Source organism: Lepidochelys olivacea (assembly GCF_965140295.1).
Source record: "Lepidochelys olivacea isolate rLepOli2 genome assembly, chromosome: 9".
NCBI classification, from domain to species: domain Eukaryota; kingdom Metazoa; phylum Chordata; order Testudines; family Cheloniidae; genus Lepidochelys; species Lepidochelys olivacea.
The window spans coordinates 8,207,239-8,230,231 of record NC_140419.1 but is presented as its reverse complement, the minus strand read 5'-3'; the positions used below and the strand labels follow the sequence as shown (position 1 = coordinate 8,230,231).

The 22,993-nt window shown below is 59.9% G+C and overlaps 1 protein-coding gene across 1 annotated transcript; it reads right to left on the bottom strand.

Annotated features, from left to right (window-relative positions):
* Positions 1-597: 597 nt before the first annotated feature.
* On the bottom strand, positions 598-18,961 carry PSMD2 (proteasome 26S subunit ubiquitin receptor, non-ATPase 2). The gene is made up of 21 exons (XM_084638681.1): positions 18,809-18,961; positions 16,421-16,477; positions 15,291-15,455; positions 14,660-14,781; positions 11,767-11,991; positions 11,286-11,444; positions 9,828-9,972; positions 9,400-9,460; positions 8,124-8,270; positions 7,128-7,234; positions 6,426-6,553; positions 6,259-6,346; positions 5,603-5,765; positions 4,171-4,272; positions 3,949-4,094; positions 3,394-3,477; positions 2,709-2,877; positions 2,052-2,146; positions 1,726-1,852; positions 1,254-1,372; positions 598-933 (listed from the first exon to the last, which is right to left on the bottom strand). Exons 1-21 carry the CDS (start codon positions 18,941-18,943, stop codon positions 751-753), a joined length of 2,727 nt encoding a protein of 908 aa, XP_084494807.1. The 5' UTR covers positions 18,944-18,961; the 3' UTR covers positions 598-750.
* Positions 18,962-22,993: the final 4,032 nt, after the last annotated feature.

Below are 22,993 nucleotides of genomic sequence, written 5' to 3'. Positions count from 1 at the left end.
CTGCCCCTCGCCATTCCTGGCCCCGCGACAAGCAGTGCCTGGGACATACATATCTTAGAGGTCCAGAAAGGGGATAAATGAGGAAACCTCTCCCGCTCCACCCAGTGTCAGCACCCTGCTCTCACCTACCCAACCCATGGCAGTTCAAAGCAACTGGGGTGTCGGTCTGTGTGCACCGGGGGAGTTCAGAGTCCTGAGTGCACATCATGGCTTAGAATTAACAAGGGGCCCTGGCACTCTCCTCCGTCCAAGTCTGACACCCCTGCACCGAAGCAAGGCAGAAAGGTACCAGGTCGCCCTGCAAAGACTCCAGGCAATGGAGAATCCACCCACCCCTCAGTGAGCTGGTCCAGTGGTTAATCCCCCTCCCAACCCCCTTTGAGTTTGTCTAGCTTGGAAAGGGGGAGAACCACTGGGCCTTGAGCCATCACATCCACTGCTCACTGCCCCTTACACGGAGCATAGCTAGAGATAGATACTACAGCCCCCTGGCAAGGCACCAGCCATTACTCAGCCACCTGTCTGTAGTCCAGGACAGAGGGGACCAGGCCCCCACCCGCACATGCTGCTTCCAGAGGAAACAATGAGCAGCACCAATCTCTCTCTCAAGTTTATTTTTTAAATCAGCAATTTCAGTAACAAAACCACTAAGTGGGGAGTTGGGCCCCTCTCCCAGAGTGTGATGCCCAGCGCCTGCCCCCTCCAGGCACTGCCCAATGCTGTCTCCCCCTGATCCCGCCCCATGTCAGCTCAGACATCATAGCTGGGGTTTTTGCGCAGGATGACGAAACCCTCAAGGATGGGGGTGACTGGCAGATGTTCCTCTGTGGCCAGCTCTGCCCGCTCACCGTGCGCCAGCAGCACCGGCGTTGTGTGCGTCTGGAAGCCAGTGATTGTCTTCGGTTTGCCTGCCTGGCCCACCACGTCTACAGCCTAGACAGGAGGCGAGAGGTTAGAGCTGAGGGCACAGAGGCAGCCCGGATACCATGTATCACCCGCCGAAGTCCGGGGCCCAGAAGCCAGGACAGGCGCTGGCGAGGCTTCATCACTGGCATGAGCCATCAAGGCCTCTGCACTGACCCAGCAGCTCCTGGGAGGAAACAGACCCACGTCCCCATCCAGCCCAGGGACCTCAGAATGGCCCCACTCAATCTGCTCAATAAGCTCACCTGCCACGTCACCCTCTAGCCAGATCCCGCACTGATGAAGGGACCCCTCCCCAGCCATATTTCTGAGGGACCCTGCCTCCTTACCTGCCCCACCCTGACCGACACTGGCAGAGGCCGCAGCTCCTCGTCAAAAGTCACCAGCATGCGCGGCTGCATGGCAGCCACCAGCCCGTACAGAACGTAGTGGGATTTGCCCAGGATGACTAGGGGGAGAGAGAAGGCACGTTAGGGCCCCAAGGCTCAGTCCAAAGTGAGCTCTTGGTCGCCTGGCTGCTGCCACCTGCCATGGCAAGGCAGCCCAACAGGCCTCAGCAGCCTCAGTACCAAGATCGCAGGCATGGCCCTGCCCATCCACCTCCATGAGCGAAAGGCAAGTCAGCCTGCCTGTTAGGAGAGCCTGCCAGCAGCCAACACAGCAGGGGATTCCCTGGGGCTGGGAGCAGCCATCTGCCCCACCCGCACCCTGGAATAACCTCCCTTTGGTCCCAGGAGCCTGCCTGAGGGGCCGGCTGCCGTCTCCCTCCTCTCCAGGAGGATCAGACACACAGGTACTCACTGTTGCGCACATCCAGGAAGGACACTAGGACGGTCAGCAGCCCCGCGACAGCCACCTGGCTCATCAGCTGCCGGTCGCTGTGGTAGGGACACAGGGTGAGCGTCCCCTTCCCAAGGTGGGTCAGACCCTGCACAGCAAGCAAAGAGCACGTGAGCGGAGGGGGCTCAAGAGCAGAGGATGGCATGAGACCTGGCAGCGATGCCCCAGGCACACCTCTCACTGATCAGTCCAGCTGACCCCTGGGGCAGGACGCAGCTGGAAAGCGCTCCGAGCACCAGAACCCCCACCCACCCCAGAGAACCAGGGCCAGCCGCTCCGGTAGTCACCTGGGCCAGCCGCACCATGAAGAGGTTGTTTGGGTCTTTGGCATGGTACTGGGCCAGCTGCCTCAGCATGGCGGCCAGCCGGGCATTGTTGGTGCCTGCAAACAGGAGAAACGGGGTGAGCGGGAAGCCCTGGCAACAGGCACAAATCCTAGGCTGGGAACAAGCATCCAACTTCCCTCCCAGCCAACGCAGGACAGAGTCTCTCCCAGGGTGCTGGGCCACATGCAGCCCCCCAGCTGGCAGAACCCACATGCTGCATTTGACAGCTTCAGGGCACATGCGCCCATTAGCCACCCCCCAACCCCCAGAGATCCTGCCCTGCTGCTTCCAGCAGGCCCAGCTCCCCTGGGCCCTTCCCAACCTCACCCAGCAGAGGCTGGCAGTATCTGACCAGCGACCTAGTTGACAGTAAGGCTCTTGCCAGCCAGGAACAGGTGGCCAGGCGAGGGCAGCCAATTTCATGCAGCCGTTGGAAGAGGCACCGAAGCTATTCAGCCCTTCCCCGTCCCGCTGGCACCACGAGCCGAGACGCCAGCTGCTGTGCTCAGACAAGGAAGCCCTTGAAGGCAGCCTGGACGATGGGGGGGTGTCCCAAGAAGCAAACTCCATCACCGGCCCACCTCCCACTCGGCACCCCCGGGCCCACGCAGCCCTTACCGCTGCCCACCATGCCCATGGCAAAGATGGAGTTGTAGGAGACCTCGGGGTCAGCATCGTGGGAGAACTTGCTGAGGGTGTCGAGGATGTTGAGGCGCGGATTGGAGACGGAGATGAGCGCCAGGGCGAGGGGCACGGCTCGGCGCAGGGTGGGCTCCCCATACCTCAGCTGCACAAAGAGGAGGAGGGAGACATTATTAGCCGCCAGGGCAAGGGACTATACCCAGTGCCAGTCACTCCCACACCGCCTGGCCCAGGCCATTCTCCCCATCCCTGAATCCACTCACGAGTCAGGGACTTACAGCCACTAACCGTTTCTGGAACTGCCCCAGGGCTGCAGCAAAGGAAAAGCCCATCGGGGCCCTCTGGTGCTGCAGCTTCCAGACCGGATCCAGGGGACCAGAGAAGCAATGGCCTCCCCCTGAGCGGACACGGCCCCAGCCTGCCGGGAGTGGGGCAGAGGGTTAAGCAGTTGGTTGGAGGGCAGCGCCCCAGCTTGGCGCTCCCCACACGGTCCCGTGCCTGCTCCCGTCTGCGTGTCCCCTTCACAGCCCGGATCGAGCTCCATCGCACCGAGCCCTTCACTAGCATTCGGCTCAGCTCCGGGCACCTCCCTCACCCTGCCATGGGGCGCCGTGCCCCGCAGCCCCCAAGGCAGAGGCCTCTGCCCCGCAGCATCACTCACCAGGTGGCCGAACGTGCGCAGAGCCATCTCAGCGCCGATCTCCTCCCCCATGGCGATGAGCGCGATCCCCAGCACTGCTACGCCCTGCAGGAGAGGAGATGGAGAACTGGCCGGGGCGCTCCGTAACCCCCCTGCCACAGGCTCCCCAGGCCACATGGGACCAAACCAGAGCAGGGTTTGGTCCCCCTTCCCCCAGGAAGATGGTTCTCTCCCGAATCAACCTCCCAGTATGAATGGCTCCACGTTGGGCCCTTCTAGTACAGCTCCCTTTGGGGAGCAGGCATCCATGCTACCGCGACCCCACCCTGCCCAGCCCACTCGACCCCTCTGGAAAGCTCTCATCTCCAGTCCAGGGAGCTGCCTTTGGCAACCGCCAGCACTGGCAGGTTCAGACAGTGGGCAGTTCTGCTGCAGGCCTGTCCCCCTCCCACAAATCCAGTAGGGCCAAGAGAGATCCCCAGTGGAGCCTGGGGTCTCCCCACCAGGAAAGGGTCCGAGCAATGGGGCTCGTCTGCCCAGGCCCGCCCCCGCTGGGCTCCCTCCTGCCCGTCCCACCTGGTGGGCGCCCATGTCAGCCGAGCTCTCCTTCTTGTCCTTTTCCTTCTTGTCCTTCTTCTCCTTGTCCTCCTCCTTCTCCTTGGTGTCAAAGTGCTCACTGCAGATGTGGAGCAGCTGCTGCACCTTCAACACGTTCCCCGAGCCTGAGGGACGGAGGGACTATGGTGACTCTGAGCACTGGCCCAGCCCACCCCCCAGCCAAGCTGGCCAGAGACTCACCCGCATAGGCGCAGATATCGACCAACGTGTTGGCAAAGCTGCGGAAGGGCTCCGACACCACCTCCAGCGCTGCCAGGATAGCCTCGATGGCCTCCCCCTTCCCTGCCGAGAGAGCACAGGGCAACCCGTTAAAACGGCACAGCCCCGGGTCCCCTGCTGACACACACAAGGCTCAAACCAGCAAGTCCCAAGCTCCTCAATGAGCGTCCCTAGCCAGCAGGGTCCTGAGCAGCACCGGTGTTTCTCCATCGGGGGGTGCAGTGCGCACATGGGGCATGGCTGGACCTGCTAAGAACATTCCAGATCCTGCAACAAATGGGACTTCCACCCCCCACCTCCCTCCAGCACCCATCTCTAACTGGTACACCAGCCCCAGCGCCCATAGCACCTCCCACTGCTGCCTCTCAGAACCCAATGCCAGTCCTTGGCAGCTGCAAAGGATTATGGGACACAATGGGCCACAGAGCAAAGATTTCATGAACCACCCTGTGGGCAAAAGGTGGAGTCTCTTATCTATAGCGCTACCCCCTCAGGTCAGCCAGGAGCCCCTGCCCAGCACTCTGAGCCCCGAGAACAGGCTCAGACAGTGACAGTGCCTTGGTGTGACGACGTGGCACTGTTCTTAAGGTTTCTTCTGAATACTGTAGGGGTGCCTCAGTTTCCCCTATGCATTTCTTAAGTCTCTAGGTGGTGGGCTAAGGGGGTGTAACTGTTGCAGAGCAAAGGGCCAGGTTACATAAATGGCCGACACTCTGTTTCCTGGCAACGGATGGCCTGGGCCCTTCCCCCCTGCAAGGTGAGAGCTGAAGGGTTGGAGAACAAAGGAATCTGGTGACCTCCTGGCCCGGGAAAGGGACAAAGCCCAGAGGAGGAGGGGGTGCAGGATAAGTCAGTTTAGGCTGGTTGGGTATGTGGAGTGAAGTGCAGACGTGGTTGTCTGGCTCACTGCCCCTCAAAATGGACCCAGCTGAGGGGTCCTGTTCTCTGCACCTACAAGCTCTGTGTTAGACCATGTTCCTGTCATCTAATAAACCTTCTGTTTTACTGGCTGGCTGAGAGTCACGTCTGACTGTGGCGTTGGGGAGCAGGACCCTCTGGCTTCCCCAGGACCCCGCCTGGGCGGACTCACTGTGGGAAGCGCAGAGGGGCAGAGGATGCTAAATGCTCCAAGGTCAGACCCAGGAAGGTGGAAACCGTGTGAGCTTCTTGCCCTGCAGACAGGCTGCTCCCAGAGAGGAGACTTCCCCAGAGTCCTGACTGGCTTCGTAGGGAGCAGATCCAGAGTATCGCCCGGGGCACTCCGTGACACCTGGTGAGGTGGGAAAGGCCACGCCCACCTTGCCACAGCCCCTAGGTCATCCCTGGCTCCACAAAAGCCCGCTCCACCCCTGCCACCATGCGCACATCTGCTGAGCCCTGAGCCCTTCCTTACCCAGGTGGTTAAGGCCCAGGCCGAGTGGCAGCCACCTGGCGTAGGTGTCCTTCAGCTCAGTCTCCGATTTCTCCATGATGGTCTGGAGGATGGTGGAGGTGACGTCCCCGTTGCACGAGCCCACAGCTATCATGCCGCAGGCCAGGGCCGTCACGCCGGCCACCTGGGGCGGGAAGGAGGGAGAGCTGAGCTCAGCAAGTAACCCCTGCCTGCACCCCAGAGCCTTTCGCGGACAGCTCAGAGAGGCTCACACTGGGAGCAGCCTCTGGGCTGGGGCAGGGGAGAGGAACCGGGGGCAGAAACAGCCAGAAGCAACTGGAGCTGAGTATGTGAAGCAACCTCAATGCCTGGGCAGCGGAGGGTCTGAGGACTCGCGTGGAGACCCAGAGGTCTCCGGAGACCATGCACTCCCACAGACTGGCGGGGAGACGCTGTCAGGTCCCATTTCGCAGGGTATCCCAAGGAGCTGCAGCTCAAGGACCCGTGGCCCCCACCTGCCCTTTATCACCGCTACCCTCCACCCATGCTGGAGAGCTGCTGAGAGGCGGGGCCAGAGCTCGGGTTGGAGCCAGTGTCCATACTCCCGCCTCCGCCCATGATGCCATTGACCCTCTCCCACGCCGAGATCAGCGCGCTGGCCTGGCCGGAGCCCTCACCTCCATGCTGGACTTGGAGTCTCCCATCACGGGGAGCAGCAGAGTCAAAACGTCTTCCCGGTTGGACCCAGCATAGGCCAGCCCCAGTCTGCAACAGAACCCCAAAGGAGCATTAGTCACAGGAGCCGCCCAGCAGAGGGAGTGGGGGCTGCTGGGCAGGCCCTTACCCAAAGATGGCGCCGATCCTCATGGTGTTGCTGTTGTGGAGGACGTAGTCAGACAGCAGCGCGAGGGCAGGGTCGCACTCGTTCCTCACCCCTGAGTTCACAATGCCACAAGCGAGCAGGGCTCCCGACTGCAGAATAAAGGCACCATCAGCCAGACCATCATGGGGCTGCCTTGGGGACAGCTGGCACATGCAGTTATTGCACCACACGCAACAAGGTCTACCCACAGGGCTACACCCAAATCACACGAAAGCAGGCAGGTTGCCTTGGTCATAACTCACACAGAGGTGCAGCCTGGGGGAACTACAAGCCCCATCATGCAATGCTCCATCGGGACCAGCTCAGGTGCATTGCCTGCTGGGACTTGTAGTCTCCAAAGGTCATGCCTCTGCATTAACAGGGGCATCAAGGGCCCCCTAGTGAATCTAGGCCCAAGGGGGCCCCGTAGTGAATCTCAATGAGCCAAGCTTCAGCCAGGGAGCACTGTGGCGCCGATCACCAGTCAGGACCCAGAGAGGAGGAGAACAATGTTGCAGTTCTCAGATGGGGTGAAGCACTCAGCTGGGCGGCCTGAGGTTGGTACTCTTGTCCCTGGCAGGTCTGGCCCATGCAGCTACGCCACCAGGCGTGCCAGCATGTGAGCCATGGCTCCATGGCCAGTGGGGTTGCACCTTAGCCCGGGCCCCGAGCAGCACCGCCCACCTTAATGTAGTCCTCGGAGGAGTACAGGTACTTGTCGATCTGCGTCAGCCCCCCATCCACGTCCCACAGCAGGATCATCCCCAGCGAGGCTGCAGCGCTCAGCATACCTGCAGCACAAGGAGAAGCCCCCACGTCAGACTTGGAATCACGACCTGGCCCCACGCCCCGAGACGGGAGCTGGGGTTCCCCTGTGGCTCCTTTCCCTTGCCCATCCCCTATTCCTAACATGCTGGGCACTTCCACTGGGGCATTCAGCTCTTTCTGCAGCCTTGGTTTCCCTCTGCTGCCTTTGGGGGGGCCCAATCAGGGATCAGCCCCGGGGACAGAGGGGCACAGAGCTCTGCAGCACGTTCAGTGGCAGCTCCATTCTCCCAGACAGTCAGTCTGGATACTCCATAAGGGCCAATTCCTCCATCACACGCTGCTGGAGCAGTTTGGCCTTGACTCCATGTGAAGGCGGCGTTTGAGACCTCCAGGCAGGGCCTGGGAAGAGATGTATGGGGGAAACAGGCAGGCGTGCTGGCCTGCAAAACAAGCTGCCTTCATCTATAACCAGAGAGGTGGCCTGCGAAGACTCCAGGCCCCAGCATGCAGTGCAGCCTGGCAAATCAGGGCCAACTGGAATGCTGCATGCGGGGGGATATGTAGTCCCCATGAGTTACAGCACACTCCCCAACTCCACCATTCTACATTCAAGTTCACACGTGGCTGACAGCTGGTGTGACCCCTGCAGGGCGCTCTCCCCATTAGGATCAGGGGGCCCTGGGAGTTGCAGGCACGAGCCAGCAGGATTGGTGATTTAACCCACAGAAGCGAGGACATAGGGGCAGAGAAGCTGGATCAGGAGTTCCAGGCATGGGGCTCAGGGAACATAAGGAGCATCCCTTGGAAAAGCTGCCGGACACTGCCAGACACAAGCTGCCATTTGGAAAACCTTCTGCAGGGCCCAGTCCCAGCGGCAGCGAGAGTCCAACCGCCCTGTCCTGCCCGGCTCACCGTGATCCTTGTTTTTGTACAGCCACTTATTGCCGTCATCCGTCAGCAGCTTGTCCTGCCCGAAAGCTGCATTCACAAAACCGTTCACGAAGGACGAGGCCAGGTTCATCCGCGCAGAGTCCACCTGGGAGCCGCTGCCGCCAAACCCTGAGGAAGCAGAAACCACGGAGTGGGCTGGGCAGAGCATCACAACGCGGCTTCGCCAGGCCCACAGAGCTCGGGAGCATCTCCCCATGCCCGGCCCTCCTCAGTAGGGCCCTGAACATCTGAGCGCCTGATCCTGGAGAATCCTTTACCCTCCCCACCCTGCTAAGCCTCCGGGAATGGCCAAGGAGTCCGAGCCAATTCAGCGCAACACAGCAGGGTGCTGCATAGACAGTGCACCCCTGGGGCTGCAACTGTAGATGGGCCTGTCCTGACACACGAAAGGCCAGATGCCCGCATGCTCTAGGACAGGGGCGGGTAAACTTTTTGGCCTGAGGGCCACATCGGGTTTCTGAAATTGTATAGAGGGCCGGTTAGGGGAGACTGTGCCTCCCCAAACAGCCATGCATGGCCCGGCCCCTGCCCCCTATCTTACCCCCCAGCTTCTCGCCTCTTGACTGCCCCCTCCCCGGAACCCTGCCCCATCCACCCACCCCTTCTCCTTGACCACCCCCGGACCCCTCGCCCCTAACTGCCCCCTTCCACCCCATTCAAACCCCCCCCTTCCTGACTGCCCCCCACCAGGACCCCTGCCTCATCCACACCCCCTGCTCCCTGTCCCCTGACCACCCGCCACCCCATCCAACCCCTCCTCTCCTTCCTGACTGCCCTCACACGCAGGGCCCTGCCCCGTTCAAGCCCCGTTCCCCGCCCTCTGACCGTCCCGACCCTTATCCACGCCCCTGACCACCCCCTGAACTCCCCCGCCCTCTATCCAAACTCCCCCCCCACCCCCCTCCCCACCCCCTTACTGCGCTGCCTGAAGCACCAGTGGCTGGCAGCACAGCTGCACAAGGAGAGGCAGCCGCGTCACACAGAGCACCGGGTCAGGCCGGGCTCTGCAGCCCCGCCGGCCAGAGCATTGTGCCACGTGGTGGCATGGCTGCGGGGGAGTGGTGACAGCCTCCCAGATCAGGAGCTCAGGGGCTGGGCAGGACGGTCCCACGGGCCAGATGTGGCCTGTGGGCAGTAGTTTGCCTGCCCCTGCTCTAGGACAAGGCGGCCAACTTGGCTAAGGCTGCGCTCAGCAGCACCCCAGCCCCAAGCAGGAGGAAATGCAGCTTTCGCTTACGGTTATTTTCCAGGTGTGTTTTGTAAATGTCATCTGGCACTTTGGGCTCCATTATGTCCAGCTGCAAAGAGGGGGAGAGAGGAGGAAGTCACCTCCCCAGCCAAACCAGCCATGCTCACAGCCCCTCTGAAGGGACATTGCGAATGGCAGCAACAGCCCAAGCCCTCTGCAGCCTGCTCCTTGCCGTGCACAGGGTCAGTACACCGGGGCTCTTCCTGAGGTGACCAAGCACGGATTGGGAGTGGGGGGAGACCAGACGCACAAACACCCCCCATACGAGTCAGACCTGGATGAATCTGCTCCCCCGAAGAGCCCCAGTTTGAGGGCAGCCTGGCCTCTGTGCCAGCTCCCAGCGGTTGGGGACCTTGGTACAGCCCTGAGCCTTCTCCTCACCCCGCCCCAGCTTGCTGGAAGGCCGGGCACCTCACCTCTCTGGCCAAGGCCAGGAAGTTACTGTTGAGCTGGACGTTGGACATGATCTCGGTGAGGTCCTCGTACTCCTCCACGTCCTCATTTAGCTCCAGGAAGACGCCGTGGCGACCCAGCATGAAGGCCATCTGCTTCTGAATGACCCTGTGCCGGCGAGGGGGGGAGAGAGAGAGTCAATGCCGGGCAGTGAGGACCTGAGCTCCCCTCCCCTTGGCACAGACCTGCTGGAGTACTCTCAGTACAGCTCCTTTCTCCCCTCAAACAGACCCGACCCCACCTGAGGAAACCCAGCCGGTCAGGCTGCCCATGGCTCTCCCATCCTCCCAAATTCCCAAGAGCAGCTCCTAGATCACAAGTCAGAGGGAGATGTGATGGCATCAGGGGCTGGGTCAAGCTGTGACCCTGCAATGTGGTAGGACCTTGCTCTAGAGGTCAAAGGGAACTTCCCAGTCAGCTTTGTGTCAGGCCCGGAGACGGCGCCTACATCAGGAACTCCTGTCTGCTTCCTGCCCACTCGCCTGCGTGGCAGAGCCGTGGCTGCCACGCCGGCCTGGGAGGAGGTTCCCATTCCAGGGGCACGCAGGGACCAGCCAAGAGAGCAGCTGCTGTGCCCCCTCCCAGCAAAGCTGCTGAAGCTTAGCCCTTCAGAATCGGCCCAGCGGAGGCAGCAAACAGGGCCAGGGCAGAGTACCAGAAGGAGGACAGCACCACGGCGGGGGCGTCCCGCCATCCACTCTCCGTACCTGGAACCATGGTACAGCCAACCCACCAGGCCTGTCAACAGAGCTGGAGCATGGGAACGCCAAGACTAAAAGCTTACGTCTCTGCTGCTTGAGCTACAAGAGTAACTCCCTTTGTCAGCAGCTGTAGTAGATTCTTATCATCCGACTAGAGGGGGATGATGAGTCTCACTCTTCTAGTGTAGGTGACGCTAATCAAGCTCATTTCTTGCCCCATCCTCAGCGGTCAGGGAGAAGGCTCAAGTTTCAGTCCAACGCCCACAGGGGCAGGACAAGGGGGTTCCACCAGATCAGCAGCCTTAGAGGTCAATGCCCTGAACAAGTAAAGCCTGGGCAGCAGGCGGGCAAGCCTGCCCACCACAGGACTGCCAACAGAGGGGCCTTCTTGGGCAAGCTGCAGGGGAGCCAGTAACCCTGGCCCATTTGGTCCTTGGTCTCTCTGCTGACGCTGCCAGCAAGGGACCAGTTAGTGCCAGTTGTGATGGTTGTTTTAATGATGAAGCCACCTCTCATGCTACAAGATGAACCGAGACCCCAGACTCATCCACAGCACTCCAGTCCCGTCAGGCGGCGCTATCACCCAGTGGCTCCTGGCCTGGCCTAGGAGAGGGGACCTGGAGGCGGTAGGATTTGTACCCCATGACAAGGCAAAGGCTGGTCTACCGCAACTCCCACCCCGAGCAGGACCCCAGCTCTGAAAAGCCAATCTCCACCTACACGTCTTTGCAGGAGGTGAAGATGTCCTCCACCAGCTCCATGTCGTTCAGCATGAGGGCCAGGCGCAGGGCTTCCGGGTAGCGGCTAAACTTGCGGAAGATTCCCAGGGCACAGCGGAGGAGGGCTGAGTTCTCGGGTTCAGGGACGTAGCTCACACAGCTTCGGGAAGGAGACACAGGAGAAGGTAAGTCCAGCTGCTACTGAGACCAGCAACAGACAGGTCTTACTGCTCAGCCTTGGGCTAGATCTGGGCCAGTGTACAGAGCCCTGCATGCTCCAGCCAGCAGCTCACTCTCATAGCATAGCTGTATCAAACTCTCCCAGTCACCTGGAGCGGGAAGCATTCCAGCAATCATGGCACGCTCCCATCTACTCAGGGACTCCTGCACCCCATAAGGGTCGTTTTCAGCTTTCAATAGGACAGGCAGAGCTCAAACTGCAAAGGGCCAATCCCCATCACAGAGCAGCCCAACTCCCTCACCTGGTCAGGTAGAGGCAGACTTTGGAGTAGGCGTTGTCGTCAATATATTTCTCTAGCATGTCCATCTGCTCAATCTCCATCAGCAGGTCACAGGCTTCATGCTCTGCATTGTGGGCCATGTTGTAGGGCACAATCTCCTTCACCAGGGTCAGCAGCATTTCCCTCTGGGCCTTGTCAGCCTCATCAACCTCCTGCCATTCCTTAGCAACCTCGCCCGCCAGGTGTCTGTGGGGGCAAAGGGAAAGAGACCATCATAACACAAAGCAACAACCTGGGCTGAGGGCAAGACGGCTACAGCACCACTTCTCCTACAGGGCTGCGATCCCTGCAGTGCCCAACAGAAGCTGCGTGCCCTCGTCTGAACAGAGCAACAGCCCACAAGGGGCTAAATCCTGGGAAGGGGGGGGATCATGGCTGAGTTACGCCTGTTGCTGGATAGTTCACAGTCCTTCGAGGAGATGATTCCCAATCAGATCAGATAGGTCATTGAAGTCCAGCAGCCCTCTCTCACAAACATCCATGTCTGAACACCCAGCCCTCAGGCAGCACCCACGCAGTCCCACTGACTTTGTTAACACCAGTGAAAACAGACGCTCTTTGGGGCAGGCATCCAAATGGGCAGATTTTCCACCGTCTCTGGGATGTGAGGAAGCACAGGTTCCACACTCTAATGCTTGGGCGTTAGCCCCCAGCCTAGTCCAGAGATTTTCAGTAGACTTGGGGAACTTCAGTACACACCAGCTAGTGCACATCATAAACATCCTAAGGCAGAGCTCAAAAGAAGCACTCAACTTGTTCAGGGAGGGAGCTGGCCTGACAGGCTTTAGGTCAAAAAAAAAAGTGGCCAATCTTAGTGGTTGGAAATAACTTTCTAAACGTGAGCCAATGCAATGCCGTCTACCTGAGCCTGCTGACGGACAGCTTTAGGGTCTCAGCAGCTGCTCAGCCCTTTACAAGGAAAAGAGTGAAATTTACAAGCTTTATTTCACAGCTGCCTCCATCCCCAGTCACCAAACTGACAAGAATCAGGTCAATTTCACTCTGCCCATGGTTTGGGGAATCTGATCTGCAGAACCAGACATTCTTAAAAACTGGCTGAAAGGATGATATGCTAATATTTTGTGAAAAACAACAAGGAGTCCAGTGGCACCTTAAAGACTAACAGATTTATTTGGGCATAAGCTTTCGTGAGTAAAAAACCCACTTCTTCAGATGCAATATTTTGTGAAGTACAGATATTGTGCAGGGGGAATGTGTATGGGGAGGGGGACACAGGGCCAGTGTTAGGTCCAGCCTTCTTTATGAAAGAGAAGGGAGTAAAAAGTTCATTAAATTTGTAAACAAATACTCAATCAAAAGGAGCGGCAAACACCAGTGAGAACAGAGAAACGATACAAACAGACCAAGAGAGACTGGAGACATGGACAAAGAAGAAGTTCATCTTTAAAAAAAAAAAAAGAATGATTTTGAGATGCTTATGCATAGGCCAGAAGGGCATAGGCCCTCTTTCTACAGCTGCAAGAAGACTTCACTGGGAACTTGCACTCAGCTCTGGACCCCTCCATCCCAGAAGACTCAAGTTCTGGAGCAGGAAGGGGGCAGCCCCATTCTACACAGCCACGGGGGAGACTGTCTGGGGCATTGTGCCTCAGACTACCACACTGATACTGACAGGTTGGCGGGAGTTCAGAGAAAAGCCACAGAAACAGTCCAGGGGCTGGAGGTTGTGTGGGACACCTCTAGCCTGATATAACACGGGTTCGCATACAAGGCGGTAAAGCTCCGACACGCTGCTCTGAGTGGCGTGTAAAGGGTGCCAGGCTGGGGCTGAGGAGTTGGATAAGGGGCAGAGGGTCTTGGGGGAGGTCAGGAGCTCCCCCCCGCACCAGGTCTGGGAGGCAGGAGCTGTGGGATGGGGCACTTTTGGGAGCCCCGCAGTTCCAGAGTGACCCGGGGGATTAGCGGGGGGCCGGGAGCAGCTCGCTCCACTTCCCTCACCCCAGCCCCAGCCGTGTCACTCGGGGGAGGGGGTTTGGGGGAAGGGATCCCCCCCGCACTCACTGGTGGTGGGAAGCAGAGCAGCCCAGCCCGCTCTATTCCGCCAGCTCTCAGCCACGGCGCTCCGCTTCCCACCGCAGGTGAATACGGGGGCGTCCTTTCTCCAACCTCCCCGCACTCACCGGCGGCGGGAAGTGGAGCGCCGTGGCTGGGAGGAGGTGGACTGTAGCTGGCTGGGGCTGCGTTGCTCCGCTTCCCGCCATTGCCGATGAGTGCCTGTCAGGGGGCAGGGTGTGAGGATGGGGTCAGAGCAGTCAGGGTACAGGGGAGCTGGGTAGGGGGTGGGGTCCTGGGGGTGATTAGGGATGAGGGTCTGTGGAGGGAGCGGTCAGGGAACAAGGAACGGGGGGGCAAAGCAAGTTCAATATAACGCGGTCTCACCTATAATGCAGTGAGATTTTTTGTCTCCTGAGGACCGCGTTATATCGGGGTAGAGGTGTATCATTAAAAGTGATGAGTCTACCTAGCTTGGCAAGGCAACTGGGAAAGCAATGATCCCAGCATGGGCGTACCTGGGTGTAAGCAGAAAGGAGGGATATTATTCACATGGCTGGAGCTAGAAGGAACGAGATAAGAATGGGCACCGCCGACTATCAAGGTCTTCTTGTCAGAGAAATCTACCCACCTTGCTCATCACCCTGGACTCAGACCAAACAGCCTGAGGAACAGTTTCCCAAGGGAAATGGGGGACGAGCCCCATCATAGGGGACATTTAATCAGGACTGGATCACGCATTACATATACAGTAGGGATCGATCCGGGGGTGGACTATGGAGCCAAGTAGAGTTTTTTCCACATGACTTCTAGGAATCCTATTCCTGGCCCCATTTCTCACCTGACATATTCATGTCCCCATGATGCCAGCTCCTCCTGGGACCCCACTAGCCGGTATTTCAGACACTCTCGCTCCCCACTCATGGTCATCGCCAGAACGGAAATTATGTCAGCTGCAAAACGCTGTGGGAGAAAGTTCTGAGACAGTCACCCACATGCCAGCCACAGAGCCTCCCGAGGGCCCACAGGTGCTGCACCTACAGCACAGAGCGCGAAGTAGCACCACGCCCCTTCCTGCATCCTCAGTGTGGAAGAGTGGCACGTGGACACTGCAGCACGTGGACACGGCCAGCACCCAGCATGCAGTTTGATTCAAAACACGTTAGCGGCATGACAAGCTGTACACGTGCTGCCAAATCACTGCAAAGAGTTACACTTAGCAATGCACTCAGCATGTGCAGGGTTCGATCCCCCCAGCATGGGCAGAGCTCAAGCCCCTGATCACCTTGTTACTGTCCGGTGCTCGTTTCAGTGGCAGGTGCTGTGTAGTCTGATGCTATCTCAAAATCTTTCCTCCGTTTGCACACAGATAGCAAGAGTCAACTTGTATGCTACACAACCAGACTGCTGCACTGCCATCCCCACCTGCCCTGTGATTCCAGCCCCACACCGAGCAGCTGCGAACCACCCACCTTGTTCTCTCCAGGAGCCATGTTCTCATAGATCTCCTTCAGCTTGCCATAGTGAGGCCGTAAGAACTTTAGGGGCTTCGGAACAGAGGTCATGGAGGTTGTGGAAGAACGGATCTGCCTACGCAACTCCTCCAGGGCGGGGCGATACAGCGACGTGTCCTTCTCCTGCAAGGATAAACTGTCAGGAAGTGGCAGCTGCCTGTTCCTTCTAAGCACAGGCAGCCAGGCTCAGCAGTCAAACACCTGCCCAGCCAGCCAGCTCATGTGGAAATGTACAGGACTCCGGCTTCTACCAGCTTTGGCACCGTGCTGCGGAACTCAGCCAAACGTGAATCACTGGGGGGCTCCTTGGCCACATGCTTGGTGGACAGACTGGCCACATACTGGGCTCAAACAACGCATCAAACACTGCAATAAACTGCAACAAAGACCAGCTCCACAGAGCAGCCTGAAAGTCTCTGCACCGTCTCATCTCACACAAATATCCGGGGAAGTACGTGAGCTTTGCCCATACATCTGAGGCTGGCAAACTATGGCTCTGTCAGGCTCATGGAAAGAACTACTTCTACAGTCAGGGGTTTGATAGCGAAGCCCCTTCTCCCCCCAGCAGGGGCACTTTAGCCAAACTCAATTGCTGTAATGGTACGAAGGGAAAGCCTGGGTCCCTAAAGTAAGGACTAGAAAGGAGACATTTAATAGAAGATGCAGTTGTCTTGCACTAAACGTGCTTCTCCTGGGAGGGTCGGGGACTGTAACAGGCCAGCAATTGCATTGGAAGTGAAGTCACTACTGAGTGAATGTTGTACGCAGGGGAGAAAAATCTCTTAGGTAAGCAGCAACCTGTGAAGCATGGGGTTTGTCATCTCCAAACCCAAGGCACAAAACCCAGAGACCAGCCACTGGCTTACACTGCTTCCAGGCCATCAGAGGGTGGGAAGGGGAGACTGTACTCTTACAGACAGCTTCACATCCAGCACCCACTTCCCCCATTCAAACAGGGGAGCTCCAATATTGAGGGGATCCTGATACTGCCCCTCCAGAATGGACCCAAAGGCTGGGGGTGCTGCCTAACACAGAGACGCGACTTGAGGGGAGAAAGGTACAGGCCCACAGGGGGGAAGGGAACTTACCCCCAAGCGCTCCACAAGCATCTCCAATTCATCCTGCAGTTGTTTGTCTTCCTCAGACTGCAACAAAGGAGCAGAGAAATGGGCATCAGCCCTAGAGGAAAGCTTCCCACAGCCCCACAAAATACCAGCAGCCAGGGGAGGGACCAACACACGAGCTTCAGGTTACACGCTGTGCGTCCAAGAGGCTCCTCAGCTGACAGAACCAATGACTGTAGGAGCACACGCCTTTACCTCATTTGCAACCCCACTTTGTGCTTCTGACTGCAGCAAGACGCCTGGCTCTCAGGCAGCCCCAGCCATCACAGCACAACAGGAGCCAACACTCTGCTCCCGGCCACAGGCTTGGAGAGTTCCTGCCCCTTCTAACTATTATTCAGCCCATTACAACCAATGCAACTGCTCAGCTGTGCACAAAGGGAGCCTGGCTCTGCAGCTCTCATCCTTCCTTAGCCCTCCTCTGTGCTCCTTGTGGGCAGGGACCATGGCTTTCACCAGTTCAGTGCAGCACCTAGTGGCCTCCAAGGAACCTTATAAATAGGGCCCTACCAAATTCATGGCCATGAAAAACACGTCACAGACAGTGAAATCTGTGCCACAATGCCACCATTACTTCTGCGTTGCTGCCTTCAGAGCCAGGTGGCCGGAGAGCGGCGGCTGTTGACTGAGGGCCCAGCTCTGCAGGCAGCAGATCAGAAGAAAGGGTGGCAATACCATACCAGGCCACCCTTTCTTCTGCGCTGCTGCTGGCCGCGACTCTGCCTTCAGAGCTGGGCTCCCGGCCAGCAGCCACCGCTCTGAAGGCAGCACCACTGCCAGGAGTCATGCAGAAGTAAGGACAGTAGTACTGTAAACAGCCCCCTACAATAACCTTGCAACATGCCCCCCCCACTCCTTTTTGGGTCAGGACCCCTACAATTACAACACCAAGAAATTTCAGATTTAAATCCCTGAAATCACAAAATTTACTATTGTCATAAAAATAAAGGGAAGGGTAACCACCTTTCTGTACACAGTGCTATAAAATCCCTCCTGGTCAGAGGTAAAACCCTTTCACCTGTAAAGGGTTAAGAAGCTAAGAGAACCTCGCTGGCACCTGACCAAAATGACCAATGAGGAGACAAGATACTTTCAAATGGGGGGGGGGAGGGGCGGGGGGGACAAAGAGTCTGTCTGTCTGGATGATGCTTTTGCCGGGAACAGGTGAGGAAGGCAGTCTCAGAACTCCTGTTAGTTAGTAAGTAATCTAGCTAGAAATGAGTTAGATTTCCCTTTGTTTAATGGCTGGTAAAATAAACTGTGCTGGATGGAATGTATATTCCTGTTTGTATGTCTTTTTGTAACTTTAGGTTTTGCCCAGAGGGATTCTCTATGTTTTGAATCTGATTACCCTGTAAGGTATTTACCATCCTGATTTTACAAAGGTGATTCTTTTACCTTTTCTTTAATTAAAATTCTTCTTTTAAGAACCTGATTGACTTTTCATTATTCTTAAGATCCAGGGTTTGGGTCTGTGTTCACCTGTACAAATTAGTGAGGATTTTTATCAAGCCTTCCCAAGGAAAGGGGGTGTAGGGCTTGGGGGGATATTTTGGGGGAAGACGTCTCCACGTGGGCTCTTCCCCTGTTTTTTGTTTTAACACGCTTGGTGGTGGCAGCATACAGTTCAAGGACAAGGCAAACTTGGTACCTTGAGGAAGTTTTTAATCTAAGCTGGTAAGAATAAGCTTAGGGGGTCTTTCATGCAGGTCCCCACATCTGTACCCAAGAGTTCAGAGTGGGGAAGGAACCTTGACAACTATTTTTAAAATCCTATGGCTGAAATTGACCAAAATGGACCATGAATTTCGTAGGGCCGTAGTTATAAATAGCCAGCTCTGCGCCTAGAGCCTCTTGCTCCCTACCCACAGATGGGTATGGCGGGGGGGTCTGTGCCTTTAGAGCGGGGGTAGCGGTGGGCTAGGGACAGTGTAAGATATCGGGGGGTGATGCCGGAGGAGGAATCGCCAGGGGGGTATCAGCAGGCCGGGGACAAGGGGAGGTATCGGCGGCCTGGGGAGGTGGCAGGGAGGCATCGGCGACCCGGGGACGGTGGGGGGTGTTGCGCGGGGAGGAGGGCGGTAGCAGGGGGGGTACCGGCGGGCTGGGGGGGACCGGCGGGCCGGGGAGTGTCGCCGGGCCGGGGCCCGGCGGGCCGGGGCCGGGGCCGGAGGGGGTATCGCCGGGCCGGGGCCGGCGGGCCGGGGCCGGGGAGGGGTATCGCCGGGGGGGGACCGGCGGGCCGGGACCGGCGGGCCGGGGTATCGCCGGGGGGGACCGGCGGGCCGGGGCCGGGCCCGGCGTGACTCAGCTCCGCGCCCGAGCCCGGGCGGAGCCGCGTCCCGCTCTCACCAGCTCCTCCTCCTTGTCGGCCGGCGCTGCCGGGTCCTTCCGGTCCTTGGTCCAGGGCCCCCCCGGCTTCTCGTCGCCGCCCCCCGCCGAGGTCCCCGACTGCTGCCGGCTCTGGCCCCCGCCGCCGTCCTCCATCGCGACGCCGCGCCCCGAACTGCGCCGGCGCCGGGTGGCTCGCGGGGCGGGGCCGAAAGGGACCAATCGCGGGGAGTCACTCCACACCGCGTGACCGCGTCCTGCCGAGGGGCGGGGATCGCGGCGGTGGGCGGGGCCCTATTCGAGGGGCGGGGCCCGCGGGGAAGGCGGAGTTAGACGGGGTCGAAGCCCGAGGCGGGCCCGGGCTCGCGGCACGTGGCTGTGGCGGCACGTGGGGCCCTGCCCGGCAGCGAGTCCTCCTGCCTGGCCATGCTGCGGGCACAGGCTGGGGGGGCCCTTGGCTGAGGGGAGCTGTGGGGGGGCTGCTGGACGTTCTCCTCCCCTGGGGCTTTTACCCCGTTGGGCCACCTGGGAATTGTTGGGAAATTACCAAGAGTCCTGGGGCACGAGCCCCCAACCCGCTGCGCCCGTCCGTCTGTCCAACCGTCCGTCCACCCTCCTGCCCAACCCACTGCGCCCGTCCGTCTGTCCAACCGTCCGTCCACCCTCCTGCCCAACCCGCTGCGCCCGTCCGTCTGTCCAACCGTCCGTCCACCCTCCTCCCCAGCCCGCTGCGCCAGCTGCGCCCGTCCGTCTGTCCAACCGTCCGTCCACCCTCCTGCCCAACCCACTGCGCCCGTCCGTCTGTCCAACCGTCCGTCCACCCTCCTGCCCAACCCGCTGCACCCGTCCGTCTGTCCAACCGTCCGTCCACCCTCCTCCCCAGCCCGCTGCGCCAGCTGCGCCCGTCCGTCTGTCCAACCATCCGTCCACCCTCCTCCCCAGCCCACTGCGCCAGCTGCGCCCGTCCGTCTGTCCAACCGTCCGTCCACCCTCCTCCCCAACCCACTGCGCCCGTCCGTCTGTCCAACCGTCCGTCCACCCTCCTCCCCAACCCACTGCGCCCGTCCGTCTGTCCAACCGTCCGTCCACCCTCCTGCCCAGCCCACTGCGCCCGTCCGTCTGTCCAACCGTCCGTCCACCCTCCTCCCCAACCCGCTGCACCCGTCCGTCTGTCCAACCGTCCGTCCACCCTCCTCCCCAACCCACTGCGCCCGTCCGTCTGTCCAACCGTCCGTCCACCCTCCTCCCCAACCCACTGCGCCCGTCCGTCTGTCCAACCGTCCGTCCACCCTCCTGCCCAGCCCACTGCGCCCGTCCGTCTGTCCAACCGTCCGTCCACCCTCCTCCCCAACCCACTGCGCCCGTCCGTCTGTCCAACCGTCCGTCCACCCTCCTGCCCAGCCCACTGCGCCCGTCCGTCTGTCCAACCGTCCGTCCACCCTCCTCCCCAACCCACTGCGCCCGTCCGTCTGTCCAACCGTCCGTCCACCCTCCTCCCCAGCCCACTGCGCCAGCTGCGCCCGTCCGTCTGTCCAACTGTCCGTCCACCCTCCTCCCCAACCCGCTGCACCCGTCCGTCTGTCCAACTGTCCGTCCACCCTCCTGCCCAACCCGCTGCACCCGTCCGTCTGTCCAACCGTCCGTCCACCCTCCTGCCCAACCCGCTGCACCAGCTGCGCCCGTCCATCTGTCCAACCGTCCGTCCACCCTCCTGCCCAACCCGCTGCACCCGTCCGTCTGTCCAACCGTCCGTCCACCCTCCTCCCCAGCCCGCTGCGCCAGCTGCGCCCGTCCGTCTGTCCAACCATCCGTCCACCCTCCTCCCCAGCCCACTGCGCCAGCTGCGCCCGTCCGTCTGTCCAACCGTCCGTCCACCCTCCTCCCCAGCCCACTGCGCCAGCTGCGCCCGACCGTCTGTCCAACCGTCCGTCCACCCTCCTCCCCAACCCGCTGCACCCGTCCGTCTGTCCAACCGTCCGTCCACCCTCCTCCCCAACCCACTGCGCCCGTCCGTCTGTCCAACCGTCCGTCCACCCTCCTCCCCAACCCACTGCGCCCGTCCGTCTGTCCAACCGTCCGTCCACCCTCCTGCCCAGCCCACTGCGCCCGTCCGTCTGTCCAACCGTCCGTCCACCCTCCTCCCCAACCCACTGCGCCCGTCCGTCTGTCCAACCGTCCGTCCACCCTCCTCCCCAACCCACTGCGCCCGTCCGTCTGTCCAACCGTCCGTCCACCCTCCTCCCCAGCCCACTGCGCCAGCTGCGCCCGTCCGTCTGTCCAACTGTCCGTCCACCCTCCTCCCCAACCCGCTGCACCCGTCCGTCTGTCCAACTGTCCGTCCACCCTCCTGCCCAACCCGCTGCACCCGTCCGTCTGTCCAACCGTCCGTCCACCCTCCTGCCCAACCCGCTGCACCAGCTGCGCCCGTCCATCTGTCCAACCGTCCGTCCACCCTCCTGCCCAACCCGCTGCACCCGTCCGTCTGTCCAACCGTCCGTCCACCCTCCTCCCCAGCCCGCTGCGCCAGCTGCGCCCGTCCGTCTGTCCAACCATCCGTCCACCCTCCTCCCCAGCCCACTGCGCCAGCTGCGCCCGTCCGTCTGTCCAACCGTCCGTCCACCCTCCTCCCCAGCCCACTGCGCCAGCTGCGCCCGACCGTCTGTCCAACCGTCCGTCCACCCTCCTCCCCAACCCGCTGCACCCGTCCGTCTGTCCAACCGTCCGTCCACCCTCCTCCCCAACCCACTGCGCCCGTCCGTCTGTCCAACCGTCCGTCCACCCTCCTCCCCAACCCACTGCGCCCGTCCGTCTGTCCAACCGTCCGTCCACCCTCCTGCCCAGCCCACTGCGCCCGTCCGTCTGTCCAACCGTCCGTCCACCCTCCTCCCCAACCCACTGCGCCCGTCCGTCTGTCCAACCGTCCGTCCACCCTCCTCCCCAGCCCACTGCGCCAGCTGCGCCCGTCCGTCTGTCCAACTGTCCGTCCACCCTCCTCCCCAACCCGCTGCACCAGCTCCAGCCATCCACCCATCCACCCATCTGTCCATCCATCTCCAGTCCAGCAAACTGCAATAGCTGCACCCATCCAACTGTCCAACCATCATCTCTCCATCCATCCATCATCCTGTACAATACACTACAGTAGCTCCTTCCATCCCCCTGTCTGTCCATCCACCTGTCTGGCAGTGACTAAAGAAATGGAGCAATCTGCCTTGGAAACAGTCAGCACTCCTATAAATTAGCTTAGTCCCCCACCCCCATCCTGCCAATGTGATTTATGCAGCAGCACTGGGTGGGACAGGGTGACCCCAGGTGCCTTTCCCAGGCCTGTCACCAAAGGCCACGTGAAAGACTCACTTAACCCTAACCTGAATCTGAATCTCCATCAAATCTGCATGGGGGCGACACACAGCCCATGGCAGGGAGGAGGGGGCATCAGGACACAAAGAGACTTCAGAGTCTGGTGTGGGAGGAGGCAGCGAACCCTGCTCTTTACGGGGCTGCAATGGGCAGCAGATCCCTTCGAGAAGCTTGTGGGATAGTCCTTAGTGTGTTTGTGGGTGAATCCTCATTGCCAGGGTACCCCACAGGCTGACCTTGGTGACCTTCTTTGGGGCCCCCCACTGGCCCATTTCTTTGCTCAGCCTTTCCCTGAAGGGGTGAGTCATACGGGGTAGGGCTTTTTGCTGGCTGCAGTTACTTAGATAGTGGGGTGCTGGGTAACTGCTCACGGGGCTTGTTCACCTCCCAGAGAGGCTCGTTATATAAATCTACACGTCTAGTAACTAATGTAACCAAGAGAACTAACCCCCTTTTTGTGGCCCAGTCACGAGGGTCTCCCGAAAAGCTGCACCCTACCCCCATGCACACGGCACCCTAACACTGGCTTTCCATTCCCTGCAGCTCCACCAGGTGGCGCCCATCTAACTTCCTAGCCAAGAGGTCCCAATGCAGCCATCTCCCTGTCTCTGTCCCTACCTACATCAAAAGAGATGTTCAGAGACACCTCCATAGCAGAGGCACGCTGGCCCCGTGTGTGGACACGTGCACAGTTACACTAACTCCTTGTATGCCCATGCACACTCCCTACACGCAGCCACTCTTCCATGGCCACTCCCAGCCATTCCCCGCACCTCACACTGGTCTGCACGCTCACTCTTTCATGGGTACGCTCACATTTACTCTTTGCCCACGTACAGGCACGCT